Genomic DNA, 18,783 nt, shown 5'->3' on the forward strand with positions numbered 1-18,783 from the left:
CCCCTAACTTTAAACTCTACGCACTGTGTGCTCAGGCCAGTTTTTTCTTTTTTGGCTTCACCCCACTCCTTTCCAGCCGCATGTGGCGGTTGAGGCAGATCTTGCTGCCACGTGGCCACTCACTACTGCCCTGTTTGCCCCGGCCAAACTCCCACGCACTGAAATAGACATGGTTGAGACCTTGCACTTAGGGAGGGGCAATCCATCGGTCCGCATATCACACTAAATTGATTTTTCATTATTTGGGTTCTCAAAAATAGATTTCTATTAATTCGAATTCCCTGAATCCCCATATTTTGAAATAACTCACAGCACTGCTCATCAAATCCTCAGATTTACCAGCTTTCATTTGCCTGCTTGTCTACTTTGATCTGCAGCTGTAGGTGAATGGGTGGGCACTGTCCGGAATTTCTGGCAACAGACCCAAATAAGTAGTCAGCACTTCTTCATCAAGTGGTTACACCCAAGAACCACTATACTGAGAAACTTAGTATAGGTAAAGACAGGGGGAAATTGTGCCCAAGAACTGGATTATAATATCCTGTGGTAATGTAATCCAAAATGCATTCTTTGATTTGGGAGGGACTTCGCATTTTTCTGGTGCTCCCATGCTTTCAGCGAATACGATGCCAGTCGATCGGCATCCAGCTTTCCCCTCTCCAGACCTCCGGTATAGTTGAACACTCCACCTGTCTGGGGTGGACTACAGTGGTGGATCTCTACGCAGGGAACACATTCTTTTCGCTTGCTGACGATTCCGGTCCCATGGACACTTTACAGCTTTTATCACAGCGATCTGTTGGAAGCTACACCCCGTGTTCCCCCAGCCTCCTCCCTCATTGCCCGCTCTTGATTTCCTGTATTCGTCCTCCTCCCCTCGGAAGTTATGACCAAACTTTACGCCCTCTCGCTGGCGGCTACCTCCATTTCCACGTGCGCGTGTGGCATGGGGCGCGGACCTTGGTGTTGAAATCTCCCAAGCTGATTGGTTCTATTGCTGCAACCAGACTGCAACTAGTGAACGTTCTGACTCACAGTACTAGTTACCTAACCATCAGCGGTTAACAAATGGTCCTAGGAAAATGGAAGGGAAGGTGGAGAAATAATCTGTGACCTCTCGAGAGCTTTTAAAATCATTTGATAGTGTATCTTGAGCGGTCATTGTTGCCGTACTGCAGAGTATGGACTTTGGCGCTACTTTCACAGATATGTTGAGGCTGCTCTGCACCGGACCATGACATCATGACTGTGCAGCTATGTCTGACTGACCTTGTGCAGACCTAGAGAACTCTGTTGTGTTTCTAGTATTGGAATTGCATTTTCTGCATGTAGATCAGAGCTGGAACCAGGATTACTTTCATGCTCATAAAGCAAATGGATGACTACGAAAAAGAATTGCAAATTTATAATTATGTTAATATGTAGCTGTAACTTTCGTTTTATCCAGCTGTGCTGTTGACAGTTGTACTTTTATGTTATTCGTATAAAATTATAAATAAAGTAGGCCTGCTTTCAAGTTAAAGAAAACAGATCAGCATTTTAGGCCAACATAGAAGCGCTTCTAAAAACTGTGAGGCTCTAAGAAGTGCTACCAGAAGACTTCCACTGGCCAGGGCTCTCACAGACTCCAGCTGCTCCAGCTTCTTGACTGGGGTGTAGCCAGGCATAATAGCTGCTTCCCCCTACACAACCAGAAGCTGAGCATACATTATGTGATAGCTGCACCTGAGGGGACTTTTAAGGCCACTTTTCATACATTTTCAGAGGTCTTTTCTGGCACTCACAATAATCCAATCCTGTACATGGTGTATCCAGTGGCTCAGGGGTGATATAAAAAGATAATCGGCCATAAAAATTCACCCAGCCATCGCAGATCAAAGTAGAGGCAAAGACGGGGGAAAATTGTGCCCAAGAAGATCGATTATAATATCCTGTGGTAATGTAATCCAAAATGCATTCTTTAATTTGTATATTTATTTATTTGGATTTTCTTTCCTGTTTTCAGAATAAGCATGGGCAGTGATCAACTTTACTCTAACTTAATGGAGACTTTATATAGCAGTTTACCCTTCAATTAGCATGCATATTTCCTTTATATATTTACTAGAGCTCTGCTGCCCAGCTCACACATTGTGTAGCTGTCCTTGATTCACAGTTTTAGAGACGCAAACTCCGCATTTTCCTCTGTGCTATTTCGAAATACCCAGTCTCATTTAGAGATGGTTAATACCGGTCAACTTAATTTGTACCTCAATAGCATAAGACCCCATTATGTGAATATTTCTAATAATGCCCAACCTTTTATTCTTTGATTAGGTCATATGACCTGAACAAGACCTTGGGTAGTTTGCACTCTAAATTTCCAGTGTTCTACACATCTCTGAATATTAGGGCCTCATGGTGGTCTTGGCAAGGAAAAAACAAATTGTGCAAAAGAGGTTTCTTTCTGGGGAAAAAATGTTTAATGATGGCATATGGAATGTGTTTTTCTCTCCCCTTTCTAATGGGATGAATAATAAATAGAATATCTGCAATGTGCGATTAGTGTCTCTGACTCGCTGTGTATGTCTTCCGATATGAACTATGTAAATGCATTCATCTATATGGGATAACATGATCAATAATGCCATGTGACTTATGTATGGTTCTATTGGTATGTTTTCGATTAATTCTGTTTTGAAATGTATTTTAATTTTAACTTTTGACGAAAATGTCTTAATATTTTGTGCTTCATGTTTCTTATGTGATCAATATTTCTCTCCCTTTCTGCTTCCCTTTTACTTTAACTACCTTTTTCACTTATTTTCCTATCTCACATATTTCTTGATTTGCTACCTTCTTTCTCCGGGGTTTCCACATGCCTTAACAAGGGCATAGCCCATCATTTGGTCACCAATTACAATTATCTACATTCTTGAGTTTATTGCTTTTCACACTTTAAATTCAAAGAATGCATTTTGGATTACATTACCACAGGATATTATAATCCAATTCTTGGGCACAATTTTCCCCTGTCTTTACCTCTACTAAGTTTCTCAGTATAGTGGTTCTTGGGTGTAACCACTTGAGGAAGAAGTGCTGATTACTGATTTGGGTATTGTCCCTGTCTGTTGCCAGAAATTCCGGACAGTGCCCACCCATTCACCTACAGCTGCAGATCAAAGTAGACAAGCAGGCAAATGAAAGCTGGTAAATCTGAGGATTTGATGAGCAGTGCTGTGAGTTATTTCAAAATATAGTGATTCATGGAATTCGAATTAATAGAAATCTATTTTTGAGAACCCAAATAATGAAAAATCAATTTAGTGTGATATGCGGACCGATGGATTGCCCCTCCCTAAATGCAAGGGGACAAAGGTATAATGAATATGGGAGTCTTAATAGCTAGGAAGGAGGATTTTGGAGTAACCCCCAAGGTAGGAAGTTAAAAGAAAAAACAAAAGTCGGGCTCTGACAGGATGGGGAAGAGCACTGCAGGAAAGGGAAAAGGATTTAAGAAAGAAAAACAATTTCCAGGAGTACTGATATTGCCATGTTAAAGAATACAAAAGGCATAAATGTTGTTGTTCTTGAAAATTCCGATGAATCAGTAAATTATTTCTTGGTATTGTTTATCAGCTCTCATGCTACCTCTTAGCATAGGCACAATAACGCCCATACATTAAACCAGAAATTATCAATAAGGACAAAATATTTGTTTTCAATTCCGGTGGCTGGGTAGATGCAAAGACTGCTGCTTGGCAAGTTCATTTTTTTTACAAATCGATGAGAAGGAAACAAGTTCCTGCATGAAAGAATTTACTGCATAGCAAGGTCATTGCCAAAGGCACAGGTGCATGATGAATGTTCCTCTGTGCAAAGAAGTCAGTCGCTCATGAAGGCTTCAGCTTATGGCAAAGCCTAGGTCTTGAGGATATAATATGGAATCTCGTTGTGCATTCATGCCCTTTAAGACTGACTAGGTTAAGGAATTAGCACCTACTACAAGATGACAGAGAAGTATGTCAGATGCTGTTAGAGTATACATTGAGCTGTTGATGAGAAGATGCAGTTACAAAGTGTACATTAAACTGTTGATGAGAAGGGCTGAAGGGCATTCATTGGTGAAAAAAAAATTCAGAATATGTACTTAGTGTACTTATTTTTATTTGTTTATGTAAAGCTTAAAAAAAGTGTACATGCTCTTCATGGCTGTCACTTAGTACCTAGACGTTTTATGTCCATGCAACCCTACAAATCATATGGCTTTTCTCAACAAGACCTTTTGTCAAGACATTAGTTTGCTCTGGCTGGTCATAGCATCAGGACAGTGTGCATTTTGAAATGTGATCTTTAATGCATGTAGAAGTGCACAAATGACATTTCAGCAAACTGTACTGCAACTGATTGTGTTTAAACTGCATCTTATGTGTGCTTTAAGTTTCAGGAGCTGCTGTGAACCCATTGGCAGAAAACCATGACATCCTTTGGATGTCGTCTCTTGAAGCAAAATTGAAAGAGACTGGAGAAAGGAAACCCACTGCAGAGAAACTAGAGCGGCTGCGGCAGGAGAATGTGCGTGACTACTGACTTACATTTGTGTTTTTTTTTTTTTACTTCAGTTAGATGTATTTATGGTATGATACTGCATCATAAAAAACACAGATTTAGTTTTATTTAGTATTCTTAATATTTACAACCATAGACCAGACAATGAAAGCATATTATGCAAAAAAAATCATTATACAGTGATAAGTACATAGTACATTCGACAGAACGCCCCCCACCGCCACCCTCTCCTTCACACAAAGGTTCTTATCTGCATTAGATTCCCGGTAGCTCCCATGTGCTAGCGGTCTAGCTGTTGGCCTTTTACTACTGAAGATGTTCTAGATGCAATAAAAGGAGGCCACTCCACATGATCCTGTACCGCTTCATTCTCTGCCCATTTAATTAAATCTTTCCGGGAGCTAAACCTACCCTTCTTGCTATGTCCACTTCGGCCCTTAATAAGAGGTAGTCGGTCCAGTGGACTTCTGACCCTGTGGTAACGGTCTATGGACCGCCAGATTGGCGGTACGCCAGCCGCATTAGGACTGTGGCAGTTGGACCACCACAGGACTGCTGCTGCCAACTGTGATCCATGAGCCCTGGCAGTGGCGCAGTGGTCTGAGGCCCCTAATATGCTGGCCGTGCCGCTGCGGCACCTCCCAGCATAATAGGGGTTTCCTCATTGCCGCTCTTTTCATGATGGTGTAACCGCCATGTAAAGTATTGCAGTGAGGAAACAAAGGGGGCCTTACAGGAGCCCCTGTTGCCTCAGCACCATGGGCTACATGCATTGGGGGGCCACATGTTGTGCCCCCCTGTATGCATGCATCCCCAGTTCCTGCAGGGCATGGACTTCACAGACCATGCCCTGCAGGAACTGCCTTTGACACTCCCATTGTGGTGCTTTGTTCAAAGGCACCGCAGTGGGACCGCCAAAGAACCGCCCCCCAGAGTGAAAATGCGTTGTACTTTGGTGGTCTTTTCATCTCAAAGCCTCCTTTGTCGATAAGTCAGTCAAGGCCCAATTATTTTTTTATTTTTATATATCTTTTTATTATTTTAAAAACAAGGAAAAAGAATAGACTTATCCGGTGCCATACATTCATATATAATAATAGGGTGGACAGGTACAATGACAGGATAGACGTGGAACAACGGAAGAATCACTGAGACGCCTGCGCTAGTGAGTACGAAGCAGGATTTGCAGCATTACAATCAACAAACAACTAAGCGCAGGCCCTCAGAGTCCGCCCACCCATGAAATCAGAATAGTAGAAGAAACATGGCAACCAGACACTGGAATTTAAACAAAATCAGGATATTTCACCAATATTACTAATAAGCGAGAGACTAAAGAAAAGATTGGGGAAAAAGAAAACCATAAGAACTAAAAACAGAAATAAAACCATATACCCATCCCCCCCACCCTGCATATGGCTATCGCCTAACCCCAAATAGCAGTGTGCCTGTCACCCTATCTAACCAGGGTTCTAAAAGTAGAAAAGAGAAAAAAAATGGGGGAGGGCATTTCCGTAAAAAGAAAAGAAAAAGTAAATTAAGGGGAGCTGTAATACACCGCCCAGCCTCCCGTGAGTCCAACAGTTACAAATCCCACATCCATTAAGGCCATAGTACCAACTCCGGTCAATCGATCTCAGCCTTGGCCCTTCCGAACCATCATGCGAAGCCCTCCCGGTAGGACCACTACGACTACAGGAGAATCAAAGTGCAAAAAAGAGTCCGAAAAAATTCAGTCCAAACCAAATCAAAGTCAGTAAGTACTCAAGAACCCCATCCGCACAGAAACGCTCCCTCATGGACGGATAGTCCCAATGTTGTTTTCTCCACAATCGTATAGTCACCAAAGAGGGAAAGGATGAAACTGAGGTCCAAGAACAATCACCAACAGGAGTCTCCGGGAAGGGAACGCCAATCGATTCTCCCAAAGTCCGCAATGATGGTAGGCATAGCAATACGTTCCAAACACCGGGTTCATGATTCTCCAGAGTACTGACCAAGGGCTTCGGCACCTCTTGTCGCACGGGGTCCTCGTCCAGAATCAAAATGGTCGTTATGTGAATCGTTGCTGGTTGCAGTTCCTTCAGTGGAGCAGGGTCCGGTTCCACACACCCTGTCTCAAATAGGCCTGTGATCATTTTGTTGACCAGGGCATCCATATGTGAATGAAATGCCCCTATGGCAGCCAATACTGTCTTCAGCGACGTCGGTCCATTTCTCCTCGCTCAGTACCGACCATATTCACTTCCCCCAGAGAGCCCGGTTTCTCCGGGGGAGCAGACAAGAGCGGGCGGCGTCGGAGGGTGACTGATCAGTTTCTGCGGCAGCAATCTTCACTCCGGGTGCCGCGAGTGAAGACCCCGACCCACCGAACCCCGGCGGAGGCAAACTGGGTCCACAGGACAGGGACCTCCACCCACAGCCACTGTCGTGCCATGTCACTCCTCCCTCGATGTTAGTCAATCAGAATGACCGCCGTCAAATTCGGGCAAAAAAACCTCCACTGCGATAGGCCGGACCCTGTTTGATTCTCATGGCCGATGTTATTCAACTGCAACCCGGCTGGGTCAAAACTCGAGGCCCCGGCTCTCCTGCTGGACTAGGCCGCAAACTTCAACTCGACGCAACTCCGTCTAGCAAGCCGATTAAGTTTTCGGGATTGCACCACCGGAGTGTGCATCAGTTTATCTACACGGAGGTCGGGCGTAAAATCAGGATTATCGACAGGATCATCTGGCAGGATGCAGAGGTCGGCGGAGCTGGCAGCCTAAGCAGCCATCTTGTTTGCTAGCGTAGCTCCTCCCCTCTCAAGGCCCAATTATTGCTTTACTCCGATAAGCGAGCTGTGATCCATTCAAAACAGGAGCAAGGCTTAGCTTCAATTTGAAACCACATAATCCCAAAATCGTAGCATTGAAAATGCAGCACTATTCTCTTTTGAGACGTATATAAAATGTAAAATCACTCTGCATCATCTCTGATCTCCTTCGAGACCACATGCCCATGATCACTAAACCCATACCTCCTAGAAAATTGGATTAAGTACCATTTCCTGGAAGACCCAAGATTGACCTGTTTGTTCAATTGTCAGCAAGTTTCTCCACATGTGTCAATCTATATTAAAGTCACTACATCGCCATTACCATTTGGCTCCCCTCAACCTTCTCTCCCTCCACTTATGTGCTTTGGAGAGGCTGATTCCAACTGCATAAGCACTCTAAATGTGACCTACTATTAATAATAACTGCTTTCTGAACACAATCATGTATTGCCACAGGATGTGTCTGGGCTGTGACAGACTATCTAGATTATTATTCCCGCATCCTTTGTTTGCTTGACAATAATTATTTTGTGTTTACTTTTCAGATTAACCATTTCAGAAATAAACATAAGATATATGTTCAAGGAACCGACATTCCAGAACCAGTCACCACCTTTGAGCAGATGCACGAAGAATACAAAATCCATGATAGGATACTGAAAAATATTCAAGAAGCAGGCTTCCAAATGCCGACTCCCATTCAGATGCAGGCGGTCCCCATCATGCTGCATGTAAGTATTCATCTTCAAAGACGGGACAGAGAGATCCAGTTTCCAGATCTTGAAATTAACATTTGAACCTGCTCTATTTTGAGAAGCCACTTTGGTCAGGTGGCATTCCTCGATTAAGCTTTATTGGGTAGCTTGTGTTTCAATTCTGTTTCTTGTGGGTGGTGAGAAACATGCAGTTATACTTCAATATTTTATATGAGAGAAGAGCTGCAAAAAGTCACTAAAACATACCACGCAGACAGATGAATTTCAATCTACTGTTTTCTCCACGCAGATCCTCCCACTTTGCTTTTATTGTGCGCTGCTTAAATGGAGAGAGTTCAGACACTGGCTAAATGCGAACTTTTAGTGATCCATAAAAATGATTGTTAATGTTTACTTACCTGGTAATAGATCATATGTTTTCTATGTTCTTTTTACATTTTTAGTTTTTTGCTGGTTGCCTGTGTTTCATGGCCTCTTCATAGCTCAGCCACCAATCTTTATTGGAAATATATGGCACAGAGATCTAATCAAATGCTTATAATTGCTCTTAAATAATAGTAGCAGGACTGTTTTCTACCCCAAGGATGGTAAGATGTACATGATTAAGCCCAGCTGTCAGTCACTATCACTTCTTTGTAGCCATAGTGAGGTATAAGTCGATGTGCTTCATTCCCATGGAATGTACCATATTTGATCGCGTTCGTCTTCTGTAGGTCATGCTGTTTGCGTATTCTTGTTCTAAGAAACCAGATTACTTCTTACTTTAAAATGTCAACCATGTTTAAAGTTCATTAACCAATTTGTAATTGTGCGTGGTCTGGCAGGGTGATATTTACATATTTGGCTTGAGAGTAGGACAACTTATAATGTCTTAAAGAAACGTTATATACTGACCCCAGGCTACTGAACCACTGATTACTTGCCAGATATGGCAGTCTTATTCGAACAATGCGGTTCTTTCTTCAGGAAAGGGGAGAGTAGAGTATGACAACACATGAAATCCTATGGGCCAATCTTCTATTGGTTGACTGTCCTCTTGCTCTTGAAGGCCTAATACCTTCGCCGGAGCCAATGCAGTATTTTTGTAAGGCAGGTTTATTGGGTTCCCTTTACTTAATGGTAATATATATGTTGAGCACTGTTTGTATCCTTTATGGCTTGTGAATTAGTCTACTGATGGTTACTGTATAGGTTATGTCACAGTAATACAAATACACTGTGTCTAGAAATTGCCAGATCCAGCCAGTGGTTGGTTTGTAGCTGTAAGAAGAGGAGTGGGCAGAGTGATGTGGGAGGGAGGTGTCTGGCTAATCGTAGGCAGTTGTCTGCTGTGTTTACCAGGTAGAGAGGGGTAATTGTGAGTTTAGTTGTACACTAGGATCAGAGCTTTGGGGTAGGAACCAGGCCAGCTGAGAGATGGAACACATCCTAGAATAGTTTTAGTTCTGTTGAGACATATGTAATGTTCCTCGCTGAAGCCATAGATGTGATCAAGTCATTGTGTAATATTCTGACATTTTTTAACCTTACAAGAGGGCTGATTTTAGGATTGTTTGGATTCTCACATTTGGACTTGAGAGGATTGTCTTCCTTAAGGGTGGCTGTTTTTGTGACATGAAGACCATTGCCTCCTCACCAAAATGACTCCTTCAACAGCACACTAGTTAGTTATTAGATTGTTTTTAATGCAGGGATATAGCTATATTTTATACTGTGGAAATGAGGGCCATGGTTTAAAGAACTGCATCATTAAAGATCTTTTCTGCATTCACAGGGTCGTGAAATCCTGGCATGTGCTCCCACTGGGTCTGGAAAGACATTGGCCTTTAGCATTCCTATATTAACACATCTGAAACAGCCAAGGAATAAAGGGTTTAGAGCTTTGATTGTATCACCCACAAGAGAACTAGCCAGCCAGGTAAGTCCTTGTTTAAATAAAATAGTACTTCCCTGCTATGTTCCTTCTAACGTGCTCGCCTGGGCGGCTTTGCAGCTCCTGTTCAAATGCCGTATGTTTCAATTCATTAAATGCACACACACATGTAATTTAAATAAACCTATGGAAAATCAGTGTGGCATCGTCCTTAAGTGTTAGTAAGACTAGCCCCTCCCTCCTCCTCTGACCTAGTACCAGGGCAAGAAAAAACAAAGGGCATGATTAACAGTCCTTCAGATTGATGTCTCTATCATCATTCACCCCAGACAAGACCTTAAAATGTAAACAATGCTTTTCACCTTCTATACTGACTATCAAAATGCTCATTTAGAGCTCTTGTTTAAATGTATACACTGCTTTTAGAAGGTAGAGAGGCAAGACAGAAAAGTGGGGTAAAGGAAAGTTATGGGATGGCATACTATCCAAGATGGGTCTCCAAATCAACATGAGTGAATCAGTTCCGAAGCCAGTATAGTGTCTCCTACAACAAGGAACAAAGATGGACATAGCGAAAATATGTGTCCTTCAGAAGAGATGTGCAGAACTTTTTATTTATACTAACAATCCTTAAACATCGACCAGCGGTGCAGCCATCTGAGGCTACAACTGACGGGGCATCGGTCTAGCTTGCCTGGAGCTGTGCCGTAGTTGGAGGGTCGCTGCTGCACAGAGAGAGGGCCAGAACATCGTGAGGGAGACTCAGAAGACTGGGCCTCGTGTCCTGAAGCTTTGCCGCCCGCTCATGTGCACACGCGGCTGAGTTCGGGTGGCGGAGGTGATTCGTCCCCAAGGTGATAAAATGGGTGGGGGCTGGGCGGGGACCCTTGCCTCTATGAGGCTCGTTGGGCTGACGGTCTCGGCTCGGGCCGGGAGGCGTGGGATTCTCGGTGGCCCAGCGGATTCCTTGCTGTTGACGCGGGGCACGCCCGGGTCCGGGCTTAGGCCGATGCGGGGACGTGCTGCTTGGGGCTGTGGGCAGTGTGAGGGGGGAGCGTGTGCCGTATCTGTGGGGCCCGGCTGGCGCTGCCTACAGGAGGACTCCCTCTGGGAGGGGTGCCCGCGTGCTCGAACCGGAGTCGGAGATTGGAAGCCCTGCACCTGTGAGTCACCCTATTGCCTCCTCCCTGCAGCAACTAAGGCCCTACATCATCGCGGCGGCACTGTACTATCATGTAACAAGCCCCAGCCACACAAGAGGTGGTGTGCTCGAGTGCAGTAGTCATCTGGTCAAGTGGGATTTAACCTGCGGGTCGCTAGATTGCCTCCTCCCTGCAGTAACTAAGGCCCTTAATCAACGAGGCCTCACCGCATCATTAAGTAATGAGCCTCAGCCACACAAGGAGTAATTAAGAGGCGGTGTGCTCGGGTGTAGTCCCCATCTGGGCCTAGTAGGACTGAGGAGACCATGATCCTGGCTAAGCTTCTGACTGTGCAGTCTGTGGGAGTGGTGGGGAGTGGGGAGTGGGGTTGTGCTGCGTGCTGTTTGTCCTGCAAACTAGGTCCCACTAGGGGAGCTGTTCACTGTTGGATGCGGAGGCGGCTAGGTTATTTCTGGTGCGGCTTGTGGTCAAGCAGAGGACAGATTCTGTGAGGGATGGCCATGGCGCACTCCCTGGAAAATACCCCTGAGTGGGTGCGTGGCATCCTTGGTGACCGGAAGGGCCTTACTGAATCTGCACCCCCTTTGGCATAGCTGGAGTAACTAATTGGTGGTGATGCAGTGGGGAAAACAAACCAGGAGCCACAGGCCCGAAGCAAAGCACCTTGGATCAATTTGCAACAAACTGGCCCCATACCAGACAACGCGGCTCTGTTAGCGGCCATCACAGAAGCAAGGGACATGCTGGATGCCAAAATAGGTGCAGTCGGGACAGAAGTCTTGTTTCTTAGACAGGATTTGCAAAAGGCTGTGGACCGTATTACTGAGGCCGAGACGCATGTGTCCTCCATCAAAGATAATGAAACGTCCCTCTGGCGCCAACTCAATAAATTGACAGTGATGTAACAGATTTTTGCCTCCCGTGCTGAGGACGCAGAAGGCTGCACATGGTGCATCAACCTCAGTTTTGTCGGTTTTCCAGAGGGATGTGAGGGCAACTCCATGAACCGCTTCCTGATCACTTTGCTCAAAGACTTGCTAATCAATCAATCAGGGGTTTGTAGAGCGCACTACTCACCCGTGAGGGTCTCAAGGCGCTAGGGGAGAGGAGGGGGGGGGGGCAGCTCCTGTTCAGTCGAAGAGCCTGGACCTGAGGTCCTTCCCGAACGTGTGCAGGTTCGGGAAGCGTCTGATGTTCACAGGGAGCTCGTTCCAGGTCTTGGCTGCGATAAGGGAGAAGGCTCTGTTTCTGTGGATGCGGGGGACTTCTGCAAGTCGTCGGAGAGGATGTTTCTCTTGGGTACAGGCCAAGGAACTGTTCAATGTCATACAGAAATTAGCTAAACCACCCCGCTAAGCCACGGACGTCACACCTTCCCAAGAACTCTGCGACAAGCTCAGCTCCTACTTCCACCTGCAGATAAAGACCCTCTGCGACTACTTCTACGAACCGGCGCTTGACACCATGCCCCTCCCGCCTCACCGCCAACAAGCCTTCCATCAGGAACTGGACCCCTCCCACCACAGACCTCATCACCACAACAATGAAGAAAACCCACTCAGGAGCTCCAACAGACCCCTGCCCACGCCACATATTTCACAGGGCGCTGCTGCCGTCGCACCAGAGCTAGGACGAACCGTCAGTGCCTCCTTCAGGTCTGGCATCTTCCCAGATGACTGGAAGCAAGCAGAGATTAAACCCTTCCTCAAGAAACCTATGGCTGACCCAACGGATCTGAAAAACTACAGGCCCATCCCTCTCCTCCCCTTTGGAGCCACAGTCACCAAGAGACTTGTGAACGCCCAACTAACCACCTTCATCGAAGAGAACTCCATCCTGGACGCCTCCCAGTCCGGATTCCGCAGCAAACACAGCACCAAGAACAACCTCCTCGCTGCCACTGACGACATCCGCATGCTACTCGACCAGGGACACACATCGGCCCTCATCATTCTGGACCTCTCCGCAGCCTTTGACACAGTCTCATATTGTACACTTGCAGCCAGACTCCACAACACAGGGATACAAAAAGCCACCCTCGACTGGATCCAATCCTTCCTCTCCGGCCGAACCCAGAGGATCAGACTCCCTTCCTCCTCTCCGAACCCACCGACATCAACTGCAGAGTGCCCCAGGGATCATCGCTCAGCCCCTCGCTCTTCAACATCTACATGGCCCCCCTTGCCACCATAGTCAGACAGCATGGGTTCAGCATTGTATCCTACACCGATGACACCCAGCTCATCCTCTCTCACAAAAAACCCGAAGACACCAGACTCTGCTTCCAGGAAGGAATGAAGAATGTCACAGCCTGGATAAAGGACTACTGTTAGAAGCTCAACTCCAAGAAGACCGAGGTCCTCATTCTCAGACCCTGCACCTCCGCTTGGGACTACACCTGGTGGCCCGCCGCCCTTGGGAGCCCGGCCACCCCAACGGACCACGCACAGAACCTCAGCATCATCCTCGACTCCTCCCTCTTCATGAACCGCCAGATCAACGTCGTCGCCTCCACCAGTTTCAACTGCCTGCGCATCTTACGAAAGATCTTAAAATGGATCCTCCCCGACTGCAGGAAAACCGTCACCCACGCACTCATAACCAGCAGACTGGACTACAGCAACGCCCTATACGCCAGTATCAACAGGACCCTTCTACACAAAAATCATCCAGAACGCCACAGCCAGACTCATCCTCGGGACACCACGTCACGAACACATGACCCAACACCTACGAGACCTCCACTGGCTCCCTGTCAAGAAGAGGGTTACCTTCAAACTCCTCGCCCACCCCTACAAATCACTCAACAACATTGGACCCAAATACCTCAACAAGAGATTATCCTTCCACGTACCCAAGAGAAACATCCTCTCCGACGACTTGCAGAAGTCTCACGCATCCACAGAAACAGAGCCTTCTCCCATATCGCAGCCAAGACCTGGAACGAGCTCCCTGTGAACATCAGAAGCTCCCCGAACCTGCACACGTCCAGTTCCTGATGGAAGGCTTGTTGGCGGTGAGGGGGGAGGGGCATGGTGTCAAGCGCCGGTTCGTAGAAGTAGTCGCAGAGGGTCTTTATCTGCAGGTGGAAGTAGGAGCTGAGCTTGTCGCAGAGTTCTTGGGAAGGTGTGACGTCCGTGGCTTAGCGGGGTGGTTTAGCTAATTTCTGTATGACATTGAACAGTTCCTTTTCCTGTACCCAAGAGAAACATCCTCTCCGACGACTTGCAGAAGTCCCCCGCATCCACAGAAACAGAGCCCTCTCCCATATCGCAGCCAAGACCTGGAACGAGCTCCCTGTGAACATCAGACGCTCCCCGAACCTGCACACGTTCGGGAAGGACCTCAAGTCCAGGCTCTTCGACTGAACAGGAGCTGCCCCCCCCCCCTCCTCTCCCCTAGCGCCTTGAGACCCTCACGGGTGAGTAGTGCGCTCTACTAACCCCTGATTGATTGATTGATTAGCAAGTCTTTCAGCAAAGTGATCAGGAAGCGGTTCATGGAGTTGAGTGGTGTCCCGAGGATGAGTCTGGCTGTGGCGTTCTGGATGATTTTTGTGTAGAAGGGTCCTGTTGATACTGGCGTATAGGGCGTTGCTGTAGTCCAGTCTGCTGGTTATGAGTGCGTGGGTGACGGTTTTCCTGCAGTCGGGGAGGATCCATTTTAAGATCTTTCGTAAGATGCGCAGGCAGTTGAAACTGGTGGAGGCGACGACGTTGATCTGGCGGTTCATGGAGAGGGAGGAGTCGAGGATGATGCTGAGGTTCCGTGCGTGGTCCGTTGGGGTGGCCGGGCTCCCAAGGGCGGCGGGCCACCAGGTGTAGTCCCAAGCGGAGGTGCAGGGTCTGAGAATGAGGACCTCGGTCTTCTTGGAGTTGAGCTTCTAACAGTAGTCCTTTATCCAGGCTGTGACATTCTTCATTCCTTCCTGGAAGCAGAGTCTGGTGTCTTCGGGGTTTTTTGTGAGAGAGGATGAGCTGGGTGTCATCGGTGTAGGATACAATGCTGAACCCACGCTGTCTGACTATGGTGGCAAGGGGGGCCATGTAGATGTTGAAGAGCGAGGGGCTGAGCGATGATCCCTGGGGCATTCTGCAGTTGATGTCGGTGGGTTCGGAGAGGAGGAAGGGAGTCTGATCCTCTGGGTTCGGCCGGAGAGGAAGGATTGGATCCAGTCGAGGGTGGCTTTTTGTATCCCTGTGTTGTGGAGTCTGGCTGCGAGCGTACAATATGAGACTGTGTCAAAGGCTGCGGAGAGGTCCAGAATGATGAGGGCCGATGTGTGTCCCTGGTCGAGTAGCATGCGGATGTCGTCAGTGGCAGCGAGGAGGTTGTTCTTGGTGCTGTGTTTGCTGCGGAATCCGGACTGGGAGGCGTCCAGGATGGAGTTCTCTTCGATGAAGGTGGTTAGTTGGGCGTTCACAAGTCTCTTGGTGACTGTGGCTCCAAAGGGGAGGAGAGGGATGGGCCTGTAGTTTTTCAGATCCGTTGGGTCAGCCATAGGTTTCTTGAGGAAGGGTTTAATCTCTGCTTGCTTCTAGTCATCTGGGAAGATGCCAGACCTGAAGGAGGCACTGACGGTTCGTCCTAGCTCTGGTGCGACGGCAGCAGCGCCCTGTGAAATATGTGGCGTGGGCAGGGGTCTGTTGGAGCTCCTGAGTGGGTTTTCTTCATTGTTGTGGTGATGAGGTCTGTGGTGGGAGGGGTCCAGTTCCTGATGGAAGGCTTGTTGGCGGTGAGGGGGGAGGGGCATGGTGTCATGCGCCGGTTCGTAGAAGTAGTCGCAGAGAGTCTTTATCTGCAGGTGGAAGTAGGAGCTGAGCTTGTCGCAGAGTTCTTGGGAAGGTGTGACGTCCGTGGCTTAGCGGGGTGGTTTAGCTAATTTCTGTATGACATTGAACAGTTCCTTGGCCTGTTGGTCTGGACTTTGTCTCTTATGAAGGTCCATTTCGTGTCTCTTATGCACTGGTGGTATTCCTTCAGGGTGCTCCTGTGGTTGTTCCGTGCTTCCGTTATTTTCTGGTTTCACCAGGTTTTCTCTAGATGTCTGCAGGAGCGTCTGGCTAATAATTGTTCTGTGGTGAACCAGAGGGCATTGTTTGGTGGGGCGGCGGAGAGGTGCGAGTTTGTCGGCGCAGCAGGAGATCCATCTGTGAAACTCCCTGGCTGCGGAGTTGGTTTCGGTCGAGGCGTGAGGGGTGGGGTGGGGGGGGGGGGGGGGGGGGGGGAATTGGAGGAGGGAGAAGTGGAGGAGTTTCTCTGAGACCTTGCTCCAGTTCCTTCGTTGCGGGCGGGGCTCGGGTGCGGTGGTGGTGTTGAAGGTAAATGGTCGCAACGGTAGTCCGTCCAGGGGGGCTGGGTGGGGTGGCTGAAGCGAATGTTTGTCCCACCCGTGAAGATGGGGTCGAGGGTGTGTCCAACTTTGTGCGTCTGCATGTTGACCAGCTACTTCAGTCCGAGGTTGGCGAGGTTGTCGGAGAGTGGCGGAGTCGGGGTCAATGCAGTTGTCGAGCTGGAAGTTCAGGTTCCCAAGAAGGATGTAGTCCGTTGAGGAGATGGCGTGGGGCACGTCGAGCTCGGAGATGGTAGTTGCGGACTGGGTGCGAGGTTGCGGTGATCTGTAGATTAGGGTGCCGCGTAGCGTGGTCCTGGGGCTGGTCTGGATCTGGAAGTAGAGGTGTTCTGTGTTGGAGTGGGGTTCAGTCGTGCTGGAGGTGGAGAGTCGGAATTGGGTCTTGTGTGCGATGGCGGGTCCTCTTCCTGGGTGGTCCTTCCTGTGGATATTGGAGCCATCAAGGATGGCGATGTCGGGGCCGGAGGTGGCGTTGGTCCAGGTTTCCGTGAAGAAGGCGACGTCCGGCGAGAGGGTGTCGATCAGGTCCCAGATCTTTAAGGCGTGTCGGTGCAGGGAGCGTACGTTGAGGAGGATGCAGGTTTAGGGTTTCGGTGGTGTGTGTGTCCTGTATTCCTTCGGCGGTTGCTGTGGCTTTGTGGACGGTGAAGGATCTGTGGCAGAGTCTGCACAAGAACTGTCCATGGGTGGTGATGGACGAGGCTCTTGAGCAGTCGGTGTGTCTTCCAGGGTTGAGTGTGTGGAGTGCTGCGGGGTTGTATCGGCACTGTCCCGGTGATCCAGGGTTCCTGGCGCTGGTCGCAGATGGGCTTGCTTTAGGCGCGCCAGCAGCATGGTCGCACAGCGGCCGCCATTATGTAGGGAGGAGGGAGGGACGTGCAGCTGGGAGGCTGTAGCGGGGAGGTAAGGGGAGGGGTCACGGAACAGCTTTGGCGGGAACGGAGGGAACAGCACAAAACGAAGGGAACAGCACAAAATAAGGGAATAAACAAACAACGGTAGTGGGCAGAACAGAACACAGATTACAATGAATTACAGGGCCAGAGAGCGCAAAAAGAGAAAGCAGAACAGCTGAAATTAATGAGCCAGAGAGCGCAAAAGGAAAAACCGAGCAGAGTAAATTACTGATCCAGAGAGCGCAAAACTGAAAAATAGATCAGGGTAGTCTTGAACCCTGCAACGGTGGGGCTTCCAAGGCGAATCAGAGTACAGCGGAGCTGCCAGGGAGAGTGTGAACCCAGGTGTCAAGTCTCACTACCAGTGGACATGATCTCAGCCTGCTTTGTGGTGGAGAGGGCCCACCTAGCACTTATAAGAAAGCCACCTCCTGGTGAGACTCCGCGCCCTGTCATTGCCAAGCGGCTCAATTATGCTGTAAGAGATTCATTGCTACATTATGCCCGACTGAATAAGCATAAACTTGTCTTTGATTCCAGGCCTATTATGATCTTCCCGGACTATATACGTTTAGTGCAGTAACAAAGACAATCTTTTGCAGCGGCAAAACAGAGACTGCGTGATATTAACATTTCATACATGTTGTTATAACCCTCCAGGCTCCCTGTCATATATAACTCTAAAACTTACTTCTTTGACTCTCCGGAAGCAGTCTTTGCATGGTCGGACGAGAGGTCCCGTCTGAAACCGTGTTCCCCGCCACCAATGGAGTCTGACACTTCTAAAGGCTTGCAGCGGAATAGATCATGTAGGACCAAGTTGAAACGTCGACATCGCTCCGGATCGGAGCGATGCTCCTCCAGCCCTGAGCAAGGGCACTGATTGACCCTCAACTTCCTGATGTCTTGAGGATATTAGTCTGCATGTCCATAGTTTTGAGTTACTCCGTCTACTGTGTACCCGACGACGGTGGACCCTATGCACTGCGACGGACCTCCATAGACACTCGTCCCGCACGGTTGATGTTTTTAATGGGAGGGGTGGAATCCATGGGGGGCTGGGGGGCTCTGGGATCCCCGTTTGGGGTCCTGGGTTACTCCTCTCCGCGACAGATGCTCCTATTTCTTGGCAGTATCGGGGGTGGATGGGTTGTAGGGGGGGTTCTTTGGGTTTCAGAGTTAGGTTGTCTTGTTGTTTACATGCGCATGTGCACTTCCCTATTCCCACTTGGCATGCAATCACTCACAGATCCCACTTACATTCATGGCAACTCAGGCAGCGGTAGCACACTATGTATATAGAGATAACTCTAATCACTAGTATATGCAGTAGACCTTTGTACTCTACTATTCCTATGTGACTCTTAGAGTATATCCATTCATATCCCTTCCCTATGTATATAGAGATAACTA

The 18,783-nt window shown here is 48.0% G+C and overlaps 1 protein-coding gene across 2 annotated transcripts in view; it reads left to right on the forward strand.

Moving 5' to 3' along the window:
- The window catches only part of DDX52 (DExD-box helicase 52), a 142,914-nt gene that overhangs the window by 58,876 nt on the left and 65,255 nt on the right, over positions 1–18,783 (forward strand). Inside the window, exons 3-5 of one of the 2 annotated variants that reach the window (XM_086954873.1) lie at positions 4,421–4,554; positions 7,915–8,100; positions 9,860–10,003. In XM_086954873.1, coding sequence (XP_086810999.1) covers positions 4,421–4,554; positions 7,915–8,100; positions 9,860–10,003 — 464 coding nt within the window. The remainder of the gene's footprint in view (positions 1–4,420; positions 4,555–7,914; positions 8,101–9,859; positions 10,004–18,783) is intronic. The other variant, XM_086954874.1, reaches the window with a different exon arrangement.

Source organism: Lissotriton vulgaris, chromosome 2_1, assembly GCF_964263255.1.
Source record: "Lissotriton vulgaris chromosome 2_1, aLisVul1.2, whole genome shotgun sequence".
Taxonomy (NCBI): Eukaryota; Metazoa; Chordata; class Amphibia; order Caudata; family Salamandridae; genus Lissotriton; species Lissotriton vulgaris.